The 14543-nt window shown below is 45.2% G+C and overlaps 2 protein-coding genes across 3 annotated transcripts in view; one reads left to right on the forward strand and one right to left on the reverse strand.

Annotated features, from left to right (window-relative positions):
* Window positions 1–14543, reverse strand: part of LOC308475072 (uncharacterized protein) — a 296536-nt gene that overhangs the window by 225484 nt on the left and 56509 nt on the right. The gene's annotated exons all lie outside the window — the stretch shown is intronic.
* On the forward strand, window positions 4340–5293 carry LOC308475293 (olfactory receptor 51H1-like; the record flags this gene model as incomplete). Its single annotated transcript, XM_081002358.1, has 1 exon — window positions 4340–5293. The coding sequence occupies one exon, from the start codon at window positions 4340–4342 to the stop codon at window positions 5291–5293; it is 954 nt and encodes a 317-aa protein (XP_080858484.1).

Genomic DNA, 14543 nt, shown 5'->3' on the forward strand with positions numbered 1-14543 from the left:
ATGTTAAGGCAGGAAATAACGCACAGGAGCAAATTCTCAGGGGTTGCTTCAAGCTGCTTTTCCTTTCTAAGCTGTTCAGCCTGACATGAGAGTGATTTTATTTGGCCCCATGTCACAGGTCCATTACGAATTCCCCGCTTGCGAGTCCTGGGGGGGCTGGGCGTTGCAGCCTGGGCGATCCGTAGTTTGCGGTCGAACTGCGGTATCGGATTCGGAAGGGACTGTCGCCACGCCATGGTATAGGCGGATGCAGTGTGCGGGAACCCAGCGAGCACCCTGTGGAGTAGAAACTGCAGCGTAACCCTTTCCCCAGGTGATCAGTTTTACAGGTTCACTCCATTCGTTGGAGGGTAATATCTTATAGCGGACCAGTGGGGCTATCTCTGTTTGTTGAAAATGCTTCTGCAGGCGAGTATAAGATTGATGATCCTGTATGGAAACATTCAAATGGTTGAGAGTAAAGAGAACACTGGCCAGCCAGCCTTCCTTTTCGGAAAGTGAGGCTGGGACACCGGCCTTCTTTTCCTGGCGAATCAAAGCAGTTTTCAAGGTGCGATTGGCGCGTTCAACAATCGCTTGGCCTTGAGAATTGTAGGGGATGCCAAATAAATGGTGAATATTCCAAGTTTCACAGAACTGAGCAAAGGTTTTTGCACAGTACGCTGGGGCATTGTCAGTTTTCAGGGAATGAGGCTTGCCCATGACTGACATGGTACGAACAAGATGATTGCAAACATGTTTAACCTGTTCTCCCCTTTGAGGGGTGGCCCAAATAAAGCCAGAGAATGTATCAACACAAACATGTATGAACTTCCAAGGTGAAAAAGGGGCGAAGTGAGTTACATCCATTTGCCACAACTGGTTGGATGCCAGCCCACGGGGATTAACACCAGGGCTGGGGTGGCCAATCTGATTAGAGCATTGAGGGCATTGTTGAATAATTGCACGTGCCGCTTCCAATGGGATTTGGAACTGGCGGCTAAGGGCTTTCACATTTTGATGATGGAAAGCATGACTTTCAATAGGGGAAACAGGCAAAGCTCTAAGCAAGGAATCTGCTTTTGCATTGCCATCAGTGATAAAGCCAGGGAAGGGTTGGTGAGAGCGAATGTGCACCACAAATAGAGGGTGGGAGCGAGTGGAAAGAAGCAATTGTAAAGATAGGAAAAGGCTCAATAAATTGTCATCCAACAAAGGACTTACATAACTGCCTTGTAGACGAGTTATGACTATGAGCTGAAATAAAGAGCACGAAATCAATACTCCACTCTGAGCATATTTCCGCCTGCATCCCACTTCTCTGGTGTTAAGGAACAAGGGAGCACAGAGTGGTCTCTAGAACACCTCTGAGAACAGAATTGCAGGTCCCTTCACAGGATCCTTGGGGATTCTCTAATAACTGCTCTCAGTGGGTTCAGCAGTTCTGGGCACCTAGGCCCCATGGTGTCATTGCCCAGAGGGAAAACAGTTTTTCTACAATGCTTATTGCCATGAACATCACAGGCAGGAGCTGGCAGGTTCCATGTTCACCAGGTCAGGTTCACAGCCTGTGCCATAAAGTCAGGTAAGGGCAAAGGACTCGTTGAGATACAAAGTATGTGAGTTTTCCCTTGACTGAGCTCAGAGAGGTTTTCCTCAGTCATGAGGCTATAAGATGATCGAGAGAGTTTACACTTGCTTTTTGTTCCAATGTCCCATGTTAAATATTGTGTATACCAGAGGCATTTTTCTTAACTGTTAGCAGCAAATAACAATAAAATAATAGTCTAATATCCACATCCATATGGAAAAGCAACATATGCCTCTGTACTACTGCTGAACTTTGATGATAATCATGCTTCTCATTATCAATGTGATTATTATGATCACCATTATCATCTTTATCATTTGAGTGAAAATGCTGCAATTGCTACTGGGCAGGCCAGAGAGAAAGTGGGATTTAATGTGTAATTCCATATTGGAGGAGTCCATCTGCTGCCCAGGACTACGGAGGACAATGGAAGCTGTAAACAAGTCTAAGAAGAATCTTTTAGCTTTGATTGCTTTATCGGTTTGATTTCTTCCCCATCCTTCACCACATAGTCCCAGGGAAGGTTGCCACCAGAAAGTATACAAAGAAAGATGAAATATGCAAGAAAGTTGGGGGGGGGGACCACAGTTGAAAACTGTTCCATATGTTTTAAAATTCCAAATGATTCCAATATAAAAACCATACGGAGATTTAGGAGCAAATTCATTTATACAAACACTCTAAAAGTGCAGGTGCCAACTGGGACTGAAGAGGAGGGTCTTCAGTAGGCGCCCAAATCGCAACAGAGGCAGCGCTGTCTCATACTGAAGAACAGGCCATTCCAAAGGGACACTGGGTCCCATTCAGAAGGCAATTCCAGAGGTCCGCTTCCTTTATTGTGCAGGTCCCACATCTTGCTAAGATGGTATCTGCAGGAGGTCCCAGTCTACATATATAAAGGGTGAGTTGATCATTCAGGTTATCTTATTCCCAACCTATATCAAGCAGAACACGCCAGTACATGCACTTCACACAGAGCCTGGAAGAAATTCTCCCTGCTTTTCAATATAATTTTATACTGGATTAGATCTTTCTGCTCCATCTTTCCCACAGACATTAACTGTTGCTCTGATTTATTGTTGGGCATCTCCAGACCACCAATATTTCAGGTGAGTGCTTCAACCACACACCAGAAATTTCAGTTTACACATTTAAAGTGGGAATGCTCTATCACCCCAGAACAACAAATCTACTTCTTATATATATTTATTTAAAAAACAGACTGTTTGCAATTTGGAAAGTGACAGGGAAATGTCTTGAAAAGTGCAGGATGAACAAATGAGTGACTGACAGATGAGCAAGGGCTCTGAATGCAAATCAGGATGAAGGCAGGATAAATATGCATTCTCTTATAACCACCTCACAAACCAAGCAGAATGAAAATGCAGTCACTAACCTCTCTGTCAGATTTGCACAAGCAACTCAAGATGAATCCTCAATAAACTGGTCATCTAGAGGGACCCTTTGTAATTCCTTTGAGAAGATCTTGCTTCTCTCTTATCGCAACAGGCCCATCTTAGGACTGAGGTATGAACAGAGGCGGCTTTTTCTAGGCTTCAGACTATGGACGGCTTTGAATAAGTTTAGTTGTAAAAGGCTACTTTTTCCTTCTCCTTCCATACTTCATTTTATTCTGTTTTATATTTACATTTGCATGCTGTAAGTCTTGCAGGTTTTAGCCACTTTTCCTCATGCAGATTCACATCTTATTTTCCCAGATCGTCATCATAATTACTGTTTTTATCTATTGTATTTGTCTACTGCTCTTCACCCAACATCAGAGGGAGCTTCCCAACATAACATTACAAAATAAGGCAAAATGCATAACCAAAAGACAAAAAAGCAAACAAAAGACTCTGCTCCCACAATTGTTTAAAAGACCAGAGATTGTTCAACCAGCCAGAAGCCTGGTGTTAGAGAAACATTTTCACCTGGCGCCTAAAGGTATGTTATCCTGGTATCCTAGTTTTCCTTCCTTCATCCATTCTTAATATTCATTTCTACTCATTTGTACATTTTTGTTTTTATGTACACAATTATAAAATCAGTCAATATCTGCCCCCGCCCCCGCCCCCCCCCCCCGATTCCAGCCTCTGGTCATATCTGGTCACATCCCTTTCGCTCACTGGGCTTTTCAGTTTTAAGGTTGTCTTCTCAGAAGAGGAATGATAGACTTGTAGAGTTGGGAGGAACCTCAAGGGTGAAGGAATGGCAGCCAAAGCATCCATGACAGATGGCTGTCCAACCTGTTCTTTAAAGGGGGAGGAGAAGAAGGTGAGATGAGACTTGTCCCACCCCCTATTCCTTATTGCTGCTATACATTTAGTCATTTAGATATATCATTTCTATGTCAGCAGTAACACTGTGATTGTTAGTCCAAATCTGCAGATGAGAAATTGAGAAACAATGAATTTCCCAAGGCCACAAAAGCCAGCACCACCTTGACAAAAGCAAGCAAACAGGTATAGAAGCTTTAAATAATAAAAGAGATGAACTGGTTGGAGTTGGGAGACTGTTGAGGACTGAGATTGATGATGATGATGATACTTACTTTTATTATTTATATCCTGCCACTCTGGGCAGAGGGGTTCTTAGTTGACCATCATAAAAGGAGAATTTAGCATTGATTTTAGGACTGTTTCTCCTTCTTTGAATGGAGGCTCTAATAACAACATTTCATGTTGGACTGAACCAGGATATCAGAATCTCTAACGTTCAGATCAATTTTGTTACTCCTTAGAATCTTTCTACCACAACACTTAGGGAACGATGTCCTCCATCTCCAGCTCCAATGAGACCCTGGTGAGCCACCAAACCTTTGTCCTGATTGGCATCCCTGGGATGCAGGAGAAGAACTCTTGGGTGGCCTTCCCATTGTTTGTGCTCTATGCCCTGACTCTGCTTGGGAACATCATGATCCTCTATGTGATCAAGATTGACCAAAGCCTCCATGAGCCCATGTACTTCTTCCTTTGCCTGCTTGCCTGCTCGGATCTGGCCCTGTGCATGTCCACCATGCCAACAATGCTGGGAGTCTATTGGTTTGACTCAAGAGAAGTCCCGCTCAACAGCTGCATCACCCAGATGTTCTTTATCCATATACTTCAAGAGATAGAGTCTGGCATTCTTGTGGCAATGGCATTTGATCGCTTGATTGCCATCCGTGATCCACTGAGATACAAATCACTTCTATCGAATTCAGTCATTGCAAAAATAGGAATAGCTATCTTATCCAGAGGTTTCTGTTTTTGTTTCCCATTCCCCTTTCTCATTAAACGGCTCCCTTTCTGTAGATCTAATGTCCTTTCTCACTCCTACTGTCTCCACCAAGATGCCATGAAGTTAGCCTGCGCAGGCATAAAAGTCAACATCATATACGGCTTGGTTGTAGTCATGTGCAGTATAATGCTGGATGTTCTTATCATTCTTGTATCGTACATCCTGATCCTGAAGACAGTTTTGAGCATTGCTTCCCGAAAAGAGTGTCTGAAGGCTCTCAACACCTGTGTGGCCCACATTTCTGCCATCTTGATTTTCTACATCCCAATGATTGGCATCAGTGTGGCACATCGATTTGGGAAGCATCTTTCCCCCATTGTCCACATGCTGATGGCCAACATATTTGTTGCTGTCCCACCACTTCTCAATCCTGTTGTGTACAGTGTGAAGACCAAGCAGATTCGGCAAAGGATAGGCAACATTTTACAATTTAAAAATAAGTAGGTGTTGATATTGCTTCTGAAGAAGAAGTTAAAGTGGTTTATAATTAGGGATAGATGGGTTAATTTTGTATTTTTTCCATATCTCTTTAATAAGTATTCTGTTTTTTCCTTTTAATGTGTTGATTTTTTAAATGGAAGATCCTAAACCATTTTGCACAATTTATTTCCCCAATGAATACTTCCAAGTAGGGCATTAAGCTGTTTATTTCCATCACAATGTTTATTCATTAAAGAAATTGCCCCCCCCCCCCGATGTATACTCAATCATTTCTTTGAATGAGATTTATTCGATAAAGGATTTGATAGATCATAAGTTCAAAACCACAGAGCCTAGGACTTGCCGATCAGAAGGGCGGCGGTTCAAATCCCCACGACGGGGTGAACTCCCATTGTTCGGTCCCTGCTCCTGCCAACCTAGCAGTTCGAAAGCATGTCAAACTGCAAGTAGAAAAATAGGTACCGCTCCGGCGGGAAGGTAAACTTCATTTCCGTGCGCTGCTCTGGTTCGCCAGAAGTGGCTTAGTCATGCTGGCCACATGACCCGGAAAAACTGTCTGCAGACAAACGTCGGTTCCCTCGGCCTGTAAAACAAGATGAGCACCGCAATTCCAGAGTCGTCCGCGACGGGACCTAATGGTCAGTGGTCCCTTTACCTTTACCTTTAAGTTCAAAACACATGCACTGTAAACATTTGTAATTCACCATCGATCCCCGGCATTGAATGTGTTGGCCTAGTGTGGGGCTCCGAGGAGAGCTTGGCTGTCTGGCTGGTGTACCGGCCACCTAGCGCACCAGCAGCCACCCTGTCAGGCCTATTGGAGGCAGTGGCCGGCTGGGCCTTGGCGTTCCCTAACCTATTGGTATTGGGGGACTTCAACATCCATGCTGATGCCACTCCCTCCTCACAGGCTCTGGACCTGGTGTCTTCCATGGTGACACTAGGGCTCTCCCAGTTTGTTTCGGGCCCCACACATCAAGCAGGCCACACGCTGGATTTGATCTTTGGTGTAGGTATAGATGTGATCATGTCTCCTTCGATGAAGGTGCCATGGTCTGATCACTACGCTCTGAAAGCCAGGATTGACTTTCCACCCCCACCCTGCTTAGGTAGCGAGCCGATTTGGGCTCGCCCGCAGAGGCTGATGGACCCTGATAGATTCCGCCAAGCCTTGCGGGACCTTGCTCCCCCTGGCGACTCATTGACTGAGCTTGTTGAGGGCTGGAATATCCAGCTCCTGGCAGCCATCGATGAGATCGCACCTAAGCGCCCTCTGCGACCCCGCAGAAACTGGGCTCCCTGGTTTACTGAGGAGCTCCGGGAAATGAAGCGGGACCTCAGACGGCTAGAGCGAATGTGGCGGGGTGCCCGTGACTGAGTCTCAAGAACATCTTATAGGGCTTTTATGAAAACCTACGAGATGGCGGTGAAGGCTGCTAAGAAGTCTTACTTCTCGGCCTCCATTGCATCCGCTAGCTCTCACCCGGCGCAATTATTTAGTATAATCAGGTCTTTAACGTCCCTTGAGGGACAGCCAAATTTAAATAACAATTTGACACACAGCTGTGAGGCATTTGCGAGCTTTTTTGCGGAGAAGGTCTTTTTTTAAAAAAATAATAATAATTTTTATTAACTGGCCAATCACATCAAATTAAATCATATCACATAAATTCCGAATTACAAAGCCGAATTTTAAATTTTGTTGGGGGGACCCATATTTCAAGATCCGAAGGGGGATTCTGATCATCTTCTTGCTGCTGCGTTAATGTCCCAATCAGTCCAAATCAGTCCAAACAGAGTTCATAATTCTATCCCATCTTATCTTGCTGTTTCCACATCACATCTTGTTCATATATTTTCTCTTTTTTCTTTATGATCTCTTCTGATAGTCTCCTTAAGCCGATAAACACCAATAGTAATAATAGTCCTGTGTGAATTTTCCGTTCTTCCAATCTTCAAATCGAGATAGTTTCCATATATCATCTCCTTCATAGATAACATCACTCTTTCCATCATAGTCTCGTAAAACTGTCGCTCTTAAGTCCCACTGAGGAGTTTAACCCACAATATATAAACAGATCTATTTCTCTCTTTCTCCTCCCAGACTCAAGACCTCCGACAGAACTTCCCAATATGGTGACGGCATTCTTAACTGCGTCATTCCAGAGCTCTTACGCATTCCATGCTCTTCTTAAAACGTGCTTTGGTTCGAAAGTTTATCTCCACACAGCCTTAAATCCACAGCTTAAGTCCTTAAAACGACATTTCTGACTCGTATGGGGAGGGGATTCTTGTTTAATCACATAGGGAAAGAAGGGAAAGGTTTTTTTTTCCCTCCCCCATCAGTCATTTGCCGTACCTTGTCTTGGCGTATCTTCTCATGTTTTATTCTTATCTTGTTTTGTCAGAGATCTCTTCTGTTAGCAGTCTTTACTCCCCATTCTTTCTTGAAATATGTGCATTCCTTTCATCCAAATTGTTTCTTTCGAAGTTCTTGCATCTAGTGGCGCGAATCAGGGACAGCGTCCAGGAGTGCCGAAATCCCACAGGAGGGCTTTGTGCCTAGTGTCCCCACCCCCACAAATTCGGGGGTGGTATAGGGCACAGCAGGCAAGGGCCGTCCCCCCCCCACAATCCTGGGGGGGTTAAGGAGGCTAATTACCCCCATCATAGCCTCGAAATTACCTCGTGTGGGTCGGAGAGATGTTATTGTCAGCCATCTTCCAATGCGCCCCCTAGTGGCCACTCTTTGCAGAGAAGGTCTTGTTGCTCCGCCATGACCTCCCTGCCAATTTGGATACAATAAAGGAACTGGAGGCCCCTCGACTGTCCTCGAGTCCAGTATTGGACCACTTCAACCGGATATCCCCAGCCGATGTAGACAGACTCTTCCGAGCTGGAAAGCCCACCACCTGTCCTCTCGACCCGTGCCCGTCTTGGCTGATTAGAGCGTGTCCAGACGAGGTACGGGCCCTCCTGGGGGATATCATCAATTTGTCCCTTGGCACGGGGACATTCCCAGGGGAACTGAAGGAGGCAGTGGTGCGCCCGCTCTTAAAGAAAACATCATTAGATCCTTTAGATCTTTCCAATTACCGCCCAGTTTCGAATCTTCCATTCCTGGGTAAGGTGATTGAGAGAGCGGTTGCTGAACAGCTTGGTGGGTTTCTGGATGAAACATCGGCTCTGGATCCATTCCAGTCCGGCTTCCACGCTGGTCATGGGACCGAGACGGCTCTGGTTGCCCTAACAGATGATCTTCGTAGACAGCTGGATCGAGGTGGGTCGGGGGCTGCTGATTCTTCTAGATCTGTCAGCAGCTTTCGACATGGTCGATCACGAACTTCTGGACCACCGCCTTGCCGACGTGGGGATCCAGGGCACAGTCCTTCAATGGCTGCGCTCGTTTCTCTCTGGTCGGGGACAGAGGGTGGGGCTTGGGGGGGATGTGTCATCACGCCACTCCTTGGTGTGTGGAGTACCTCAGGGTGCAATACTCTCCCTGATGCTTTTCAACATCTTTATGCGCCCCCTCGCCCAGCTTGTCCGGAGTTTTGGGCTGGGTAGCCATCAGTATGCCGATGACACCCAACTCTATCTGTTGATGGATGGCCATCCTGACTCGGCCCCAGACACACTGACCAGATGTTTGGAAGCTGTGGCTGGATGGTTACGTGGGAGCTGGTTGAAGCTAAATCCTTCGAAGACAGAGGTCCTGTGGCTGGGACGGGACGATATGGGATTGGGGGGGGCAACTCCCATCTCTTGCGGGGGAGCAATTAGTGCCAGCACCGTCCGTTAAGAGTTTGGGTGTAATCTTCGACTCCTCCCTTTCCATGGAGGCGCAGATTGCAGCTATAACAAAGGCGGCATTTTTCCATCTCTGCCAAGCTAAGCAGTTGGCTCCTTACCTCTCTCGCCCTGACCTAGCCACTGTGATCCACGCGACGACGGTCACCTCCAGACTGGATTATTGTAACTCGCTCTACGTGGGGCTGCCCTTGAGACTGACCCAGAAACTCCAGCGGGTGCAGAATGCTGCAGCGAGACTCCTTACAGGGTCTTCGCTGCGAGATCACATTCACCCGGTACTATACCAGCTGCACTGGCTCCCGGTGGAGTACAGGATCAGGTTTAAGGTGCTGGTTTTAACCTTTAAAGCCCTATACGGCCTAGGACCCTCGTACCTACGGGACCGCCTCTCCTGGTATGCCCCACAGAGAAACTTACGGTCTTCAAATAAAAACATCTTGAAGGTCCCAGGCCACAGAGAAGTTAGGCTGGCCTCAACTAGAGCCAGGGCTTTTTCGGCCGTGGCTCCGATCTGGTGGAACACTCTGTCACAAGAGACCAGGGCCCTGCGGGACCTGACATCTTTCCGCAGGGCCTGCAAGACAGAGCTGTTCCACCAGGCCTTTGGCCAGGGCACAGCCTGACTCCCTCCCTCGGCAATCTTCGCGGAGCTCTGGCCCAATGGTTGCCAGTGGCTTGAATTAATTAATTTTATAATGAATGATTGTAGAGTGTTGTTTGTGCTGTACTTTTGTACTATTTTATTGTTGTTAGCTTCCCTGAGCCCGGCTTCGGCTGGGGAGGGCGGGATATAAATAAAAAATTTTATTATTATTATTATTATTATTATTATTATTATTATTATTATTATTCTTAAAAATATATATCTGAATGGGAGTTACATACATACTTCCGAAACATAAATGATATGTTGGTGTTCGCATCTGAGCATACTAAAAGTATCAGTGCTAAAAGTAGGATTCTTTGTGGACACTACTTGTTTAACTAATCTATAAAGGTGGTTTGTTTGTTTGTTTGTTTGTTTGTTTGTTTGTTTGTTTGTTCATAACAAGAGACATAAGGGTATTGGTTCAAAATAGAGGGAGCCAGAAGACATTGGCCTTGGTGGACTGCTTGGGCCCTTAGCTTTTGTCCTGGGAGGCCCTGCCTGATTCCCTCATGTCCCCCTGCAGCTTAATATCTACACAAAGCCATGGGTAGACATCCTCAGGCCTTCTCACTTGAGAACCGCTGTCATTTAGTGACTTTGTTGTTGTTGTTTAGTCATTTAGTCGTGTCTGACTCTTCGTGACCCCAGGGACCAGAGCACGCCAGGCACTCCTGTCTTCCACTGCCTCCCGTGATTTTGTCAAACTCATGCTGGTAGCTTCGAGAACACTGTCCAACCATCTCGTCCGCTGTCGTCCCCTTCTCCTTGTGCCCTCCATATTTCCCAACATCGGGGTCTTTTCCAGGGAGTCTTCTCTTCTCATGAGGGGGCCAAAATATTGGAGCCTCAGCTTCAGGATCCTTCTTTCCAGTGAGTACTCAGGGCTGATTTCCTTCAGAACGGAGATGTTTGATCTCCTTGCAGTCCATGGGACTCTCAAGAGTCTCCTCCAGCACCATAATTCAAAAGCATCAGTTCTTCGGCGATCAGCCTTCTTTATGGTCCAGCTCTCACTTCCATACATCACTACTGGGGAAACCATAGCTTCTACTATATGGACCTTGTTTAGTGACTAAGGGTGCCTCTTTCCAGCTACAATGGTTCACCGCCTATGAGCGGAGTGTAAATAATAAAAATATAAAATTATTATTATTATTCCTGAGAAGTACAATCTGGCCACAAAGACCCACAGTGTGGTGGCCTTCGCAACTGAATTAGGGCAATGCACTGTATGAGGGGCTACTCATTGGTTTATTCCAGCAGCTGCAGCTGGTTCCAAATTCTTCTGCATGTGTTTAAGAGGTGCGGCAAGAATGGATCACATGGCACCAACCAGGCGTGAACTGTATGTTTGCCTCTTTGCTACTGGCCCAATTCAAGGTAGTGACTTCAATGTGCAAAGCCCTGAACAACTTGGGTGTCAGGGACTGGACTGAGGAGGAATGGTGGAGATCGCCTCCCCTCACCCCCAAATCTTCCAGAGAAGAGGGAAGCAGTATAGATTTAAAACAGTGGTTTGCAGAAGGGCATGGCTCAGAGATAGAAGAGGGACAAAGCTGGGAAATACAGGGAGAAGGAGAGGAGGAGGGGGAAGCAGAGCCGGAGCAGCCAGCTGACATGTTATCACTAGAAAGCATTCCAGCCCCCCCTCCCCCTTCTCCCAGAACCCGGAGAGCAGTGAAGCAGAGAGAGCAGAGAGCTAGAAGACAGTTGGCCTTAAGCAGCCATCATAAGGGGGACGAATGAGAAGGGAAGGGGGTGAAGTTTACTCGGAGCAACGCCATTACTCCAAGAGGCAGCATTCCTAAGGCTCTCTCTGTAGATATTGAATAAAGAGCTTTCTTGTCTACTTTCCTCAGCAGCCTGCCGTGAGGGGGGAGGATTGGATTTCCCTGGAGCCTGACATTGGGATCCAACTGTGAGGAATGAGAATGTTGCTTTTCCCCTTAAACCACAAATGCAACCAGTTAGACATTAGCAGTTCAGATCGATTCACACCCGAAAACTGGAGAGGTTTAGAGCATGTGGCCAGAATGCATTTATAACTGGTTAGACAGACTCCCGCAGTCTAAGTCAACCCACTTCTTATGACTGTAGATGTTTAGAACTTGCAGTGAGGATGTGGTATTTTTGCTTGACTTAGCAACTAACTGCATAGGAACATAGACCAAATAAGAGAATTAATAAATACTGGTAAAGGGGCGCTGAAATCCAAGTAATGTTTTGTGTAATTAATTAATTAACCACCATTCTTTTCACTTGTGTTAATAATAATAATAATAATAATACCTTTATTGTCAATGTACAACCTGTGTACAATGAAATTAACCAAGCCTCCCTCCCTCCCCCACAAACACTCAATCTCATTGCACTCTGTGTGCTTGTCGTACAACACACCAACCCCGAAAGTCAGTTGCACTATATTACTTTCCGTTCAGCAGCCTAACAGCCCACAGATAAAACTGTATTTTAGCCTGTTGGTACGACTGATTATACTTCTATATCTCTTGTCCGAGAATAGAAGATTAAAGAGGTGCGGGTCAGGGTATGAATCATCCCTGAGAATTTTTCTCACTCTCCTAAGGCAACAATCCCTTGCAATGTCATCTAGAGGGCTCAGGGGACAGCCCATGATATCATGTGCTGTGTTCACCACCCTCTGTAAAGACTTCCTGTCCGTGGCTGTCAAGCCAACGTACCACACTGTGATACAATATGAGAGGACACTTTCTATTGTGGACTGGTAGAAGGAGGTCATCAATTGTTCTTTAACATTGTTCTTTCGCAAGACCTTGAGGAAATGGAGTCTCCTTTGGGCCTTCCTAACCACCTGAGTTATAATGTTTTTCTAGGTGAGGTCTTTCCTTGGTTTGAAATGATACATTTACTATTTCAACCTCATTTAAATCTAGAGGACGATAATATCCTTTTGCTTAAATACACACGTTTTAGTGGTCCTCAGATCTGTGGGGAGGAGGGCCTCTCTCTTTTTATATTCTATCTACATCCAAGTTCTCTGGTTTCATGGAAGGTGGGAGCCCAGGTGGTCTCTGGAATGCCTCTGGGAGCAGAACTGCAGGCCTTTGGGCAGGATGTGTGGAGATTCCCTAGTAATTGCCGACGGGATTTCAAAAATCTCTGCCCAGATATCTAACAGTCTGGGAACAGCTTGTCTCCCTAAGGGCAAACATTATCACTATAACCCTTCCTGCCATAAAAAGCATAGGCAGAATCCCTCATGGAACAGCAAAGGCAGACTCAGCATTCATCCTGGGAGAAATCGTGTCAGGTTTGTGTCCTCTGTCCTAAATTCAGGCAAATTCATGAGATATAAAACAGATGAGTTTTCCTTTGATTAACTTCAGAGAGATCATCGTCAATCAGGAGGCCATGAGATTATGGTGATGGCTTGCATTTGTTTCCGATTTTATTCCCGTGTTGTATGTTATATTTTATTGGAGGTGGTCAGCTAAATATTGTGGATATTACTCAGAGTTCTTTTTTGGTAATTGCAGATGATGATGATGATGATGATGATGATGATATGTTGAAGTATCATATGCATTAAGTACTAGTACTAGAGAACATACCGTAATTATCAATATGATGGCCATTAAGCTCATTGTCATCAAAGGGGAAAATGCTGCAATTCACGCTGGGCTAGCCAAAGTGAGACTGGGATTCATTTCAGAATTTCACATTGGGGAGAAGGTTTGGGCCAGTCAGGAAAGCAAGTGGATTTCTGGAACAGGAACCAATAACCTGGAGTTTTTACTGCTGTGCTCTTGGTTTCCCATGCGGGGGAGAGGGATGTCAGACTTCACCATTTTATTTTGAACATTTTATGGAACATTTTATGGAACATTTTTACTTGGAATGAATTTCTATTTGGGGCTTTCTGGCTCCTATATTCCAAATACCTGACTTCTCTGCGTTAACCACCACTTAAGAACATTGATGTCTGGGAGTCGCTTTTAAAATGATAGCTAAGTTCCTCTTGGCTCTCTCTATCATCTTCTAATCTAGTTCTTAGAACCTTTTATTGAACATTGTTTGGATTTTTGTATTCATATACAGTGGTACCTCTAGTTACGAACTTAATTCGTTCCAGAGATCCATTCTTAACCTGAAACTGTTCTTAACTAGAAGCATGCTTTCAGTAATAGGGCTTCTTGTTGCCGCTGCACCGCTGGCACATGATTTCCGTTCTCATCCTGAGTTAAAGTTCTCAACTATGTAAATATTCCAGGTTAGCAGAGTTTGTAACCTGAAGCATTTGTAACCTGAGGCGTTTGTACCTCGAGGTCCCTCTCTCTCTCTGTGTGTGTGTGTGTGTGTATTATTGAATGTTTGGTTGTTGGTTTTTTTGTAAATTAATTTTTTAAAAGTCAAATTGATTTCAATTTCTGGTCACAACCCTTTCACCCACTGGAGGTGAAAAATTCAGGACCTCAGTTTCAATGTCTTCTCAGAAGAGGAGGAGCTAGGGTGAGACATGTCCAATCCTCCCCATTTAACTATCCATTTCGTCATTTAGATATATCTTTTCTAATTTAACTATTACACTGTGGTGTTTATTTCTATTTTGCAGAGGAGAAATGGAGAGGCTGTGAATTTGCCAGAGCCACACGATGAGATCTCCAACGCCAATACTCAACAACAACACTTCACACTTTGATAGAGCATGTAAGAATTAAATTACTCTGCGCATTTTCTCTCCTTGATCCTCCCAGAAGCCCTGCACTGTAAACCAGTATCATTCTTGGATAACACAGTCGGGGAGAGACCATC

This window comes from Podarcis pityusensis, assembly GCF_964106645.2.
Source record: "Podarcis pityusensis genome assembly, chromosome: 4".
NCBI lineage: Eukaryota > Metazoa > Chordata > Lepidosauria > Squamata > Lacertidae > Podarcis > Podarcis pityusensis.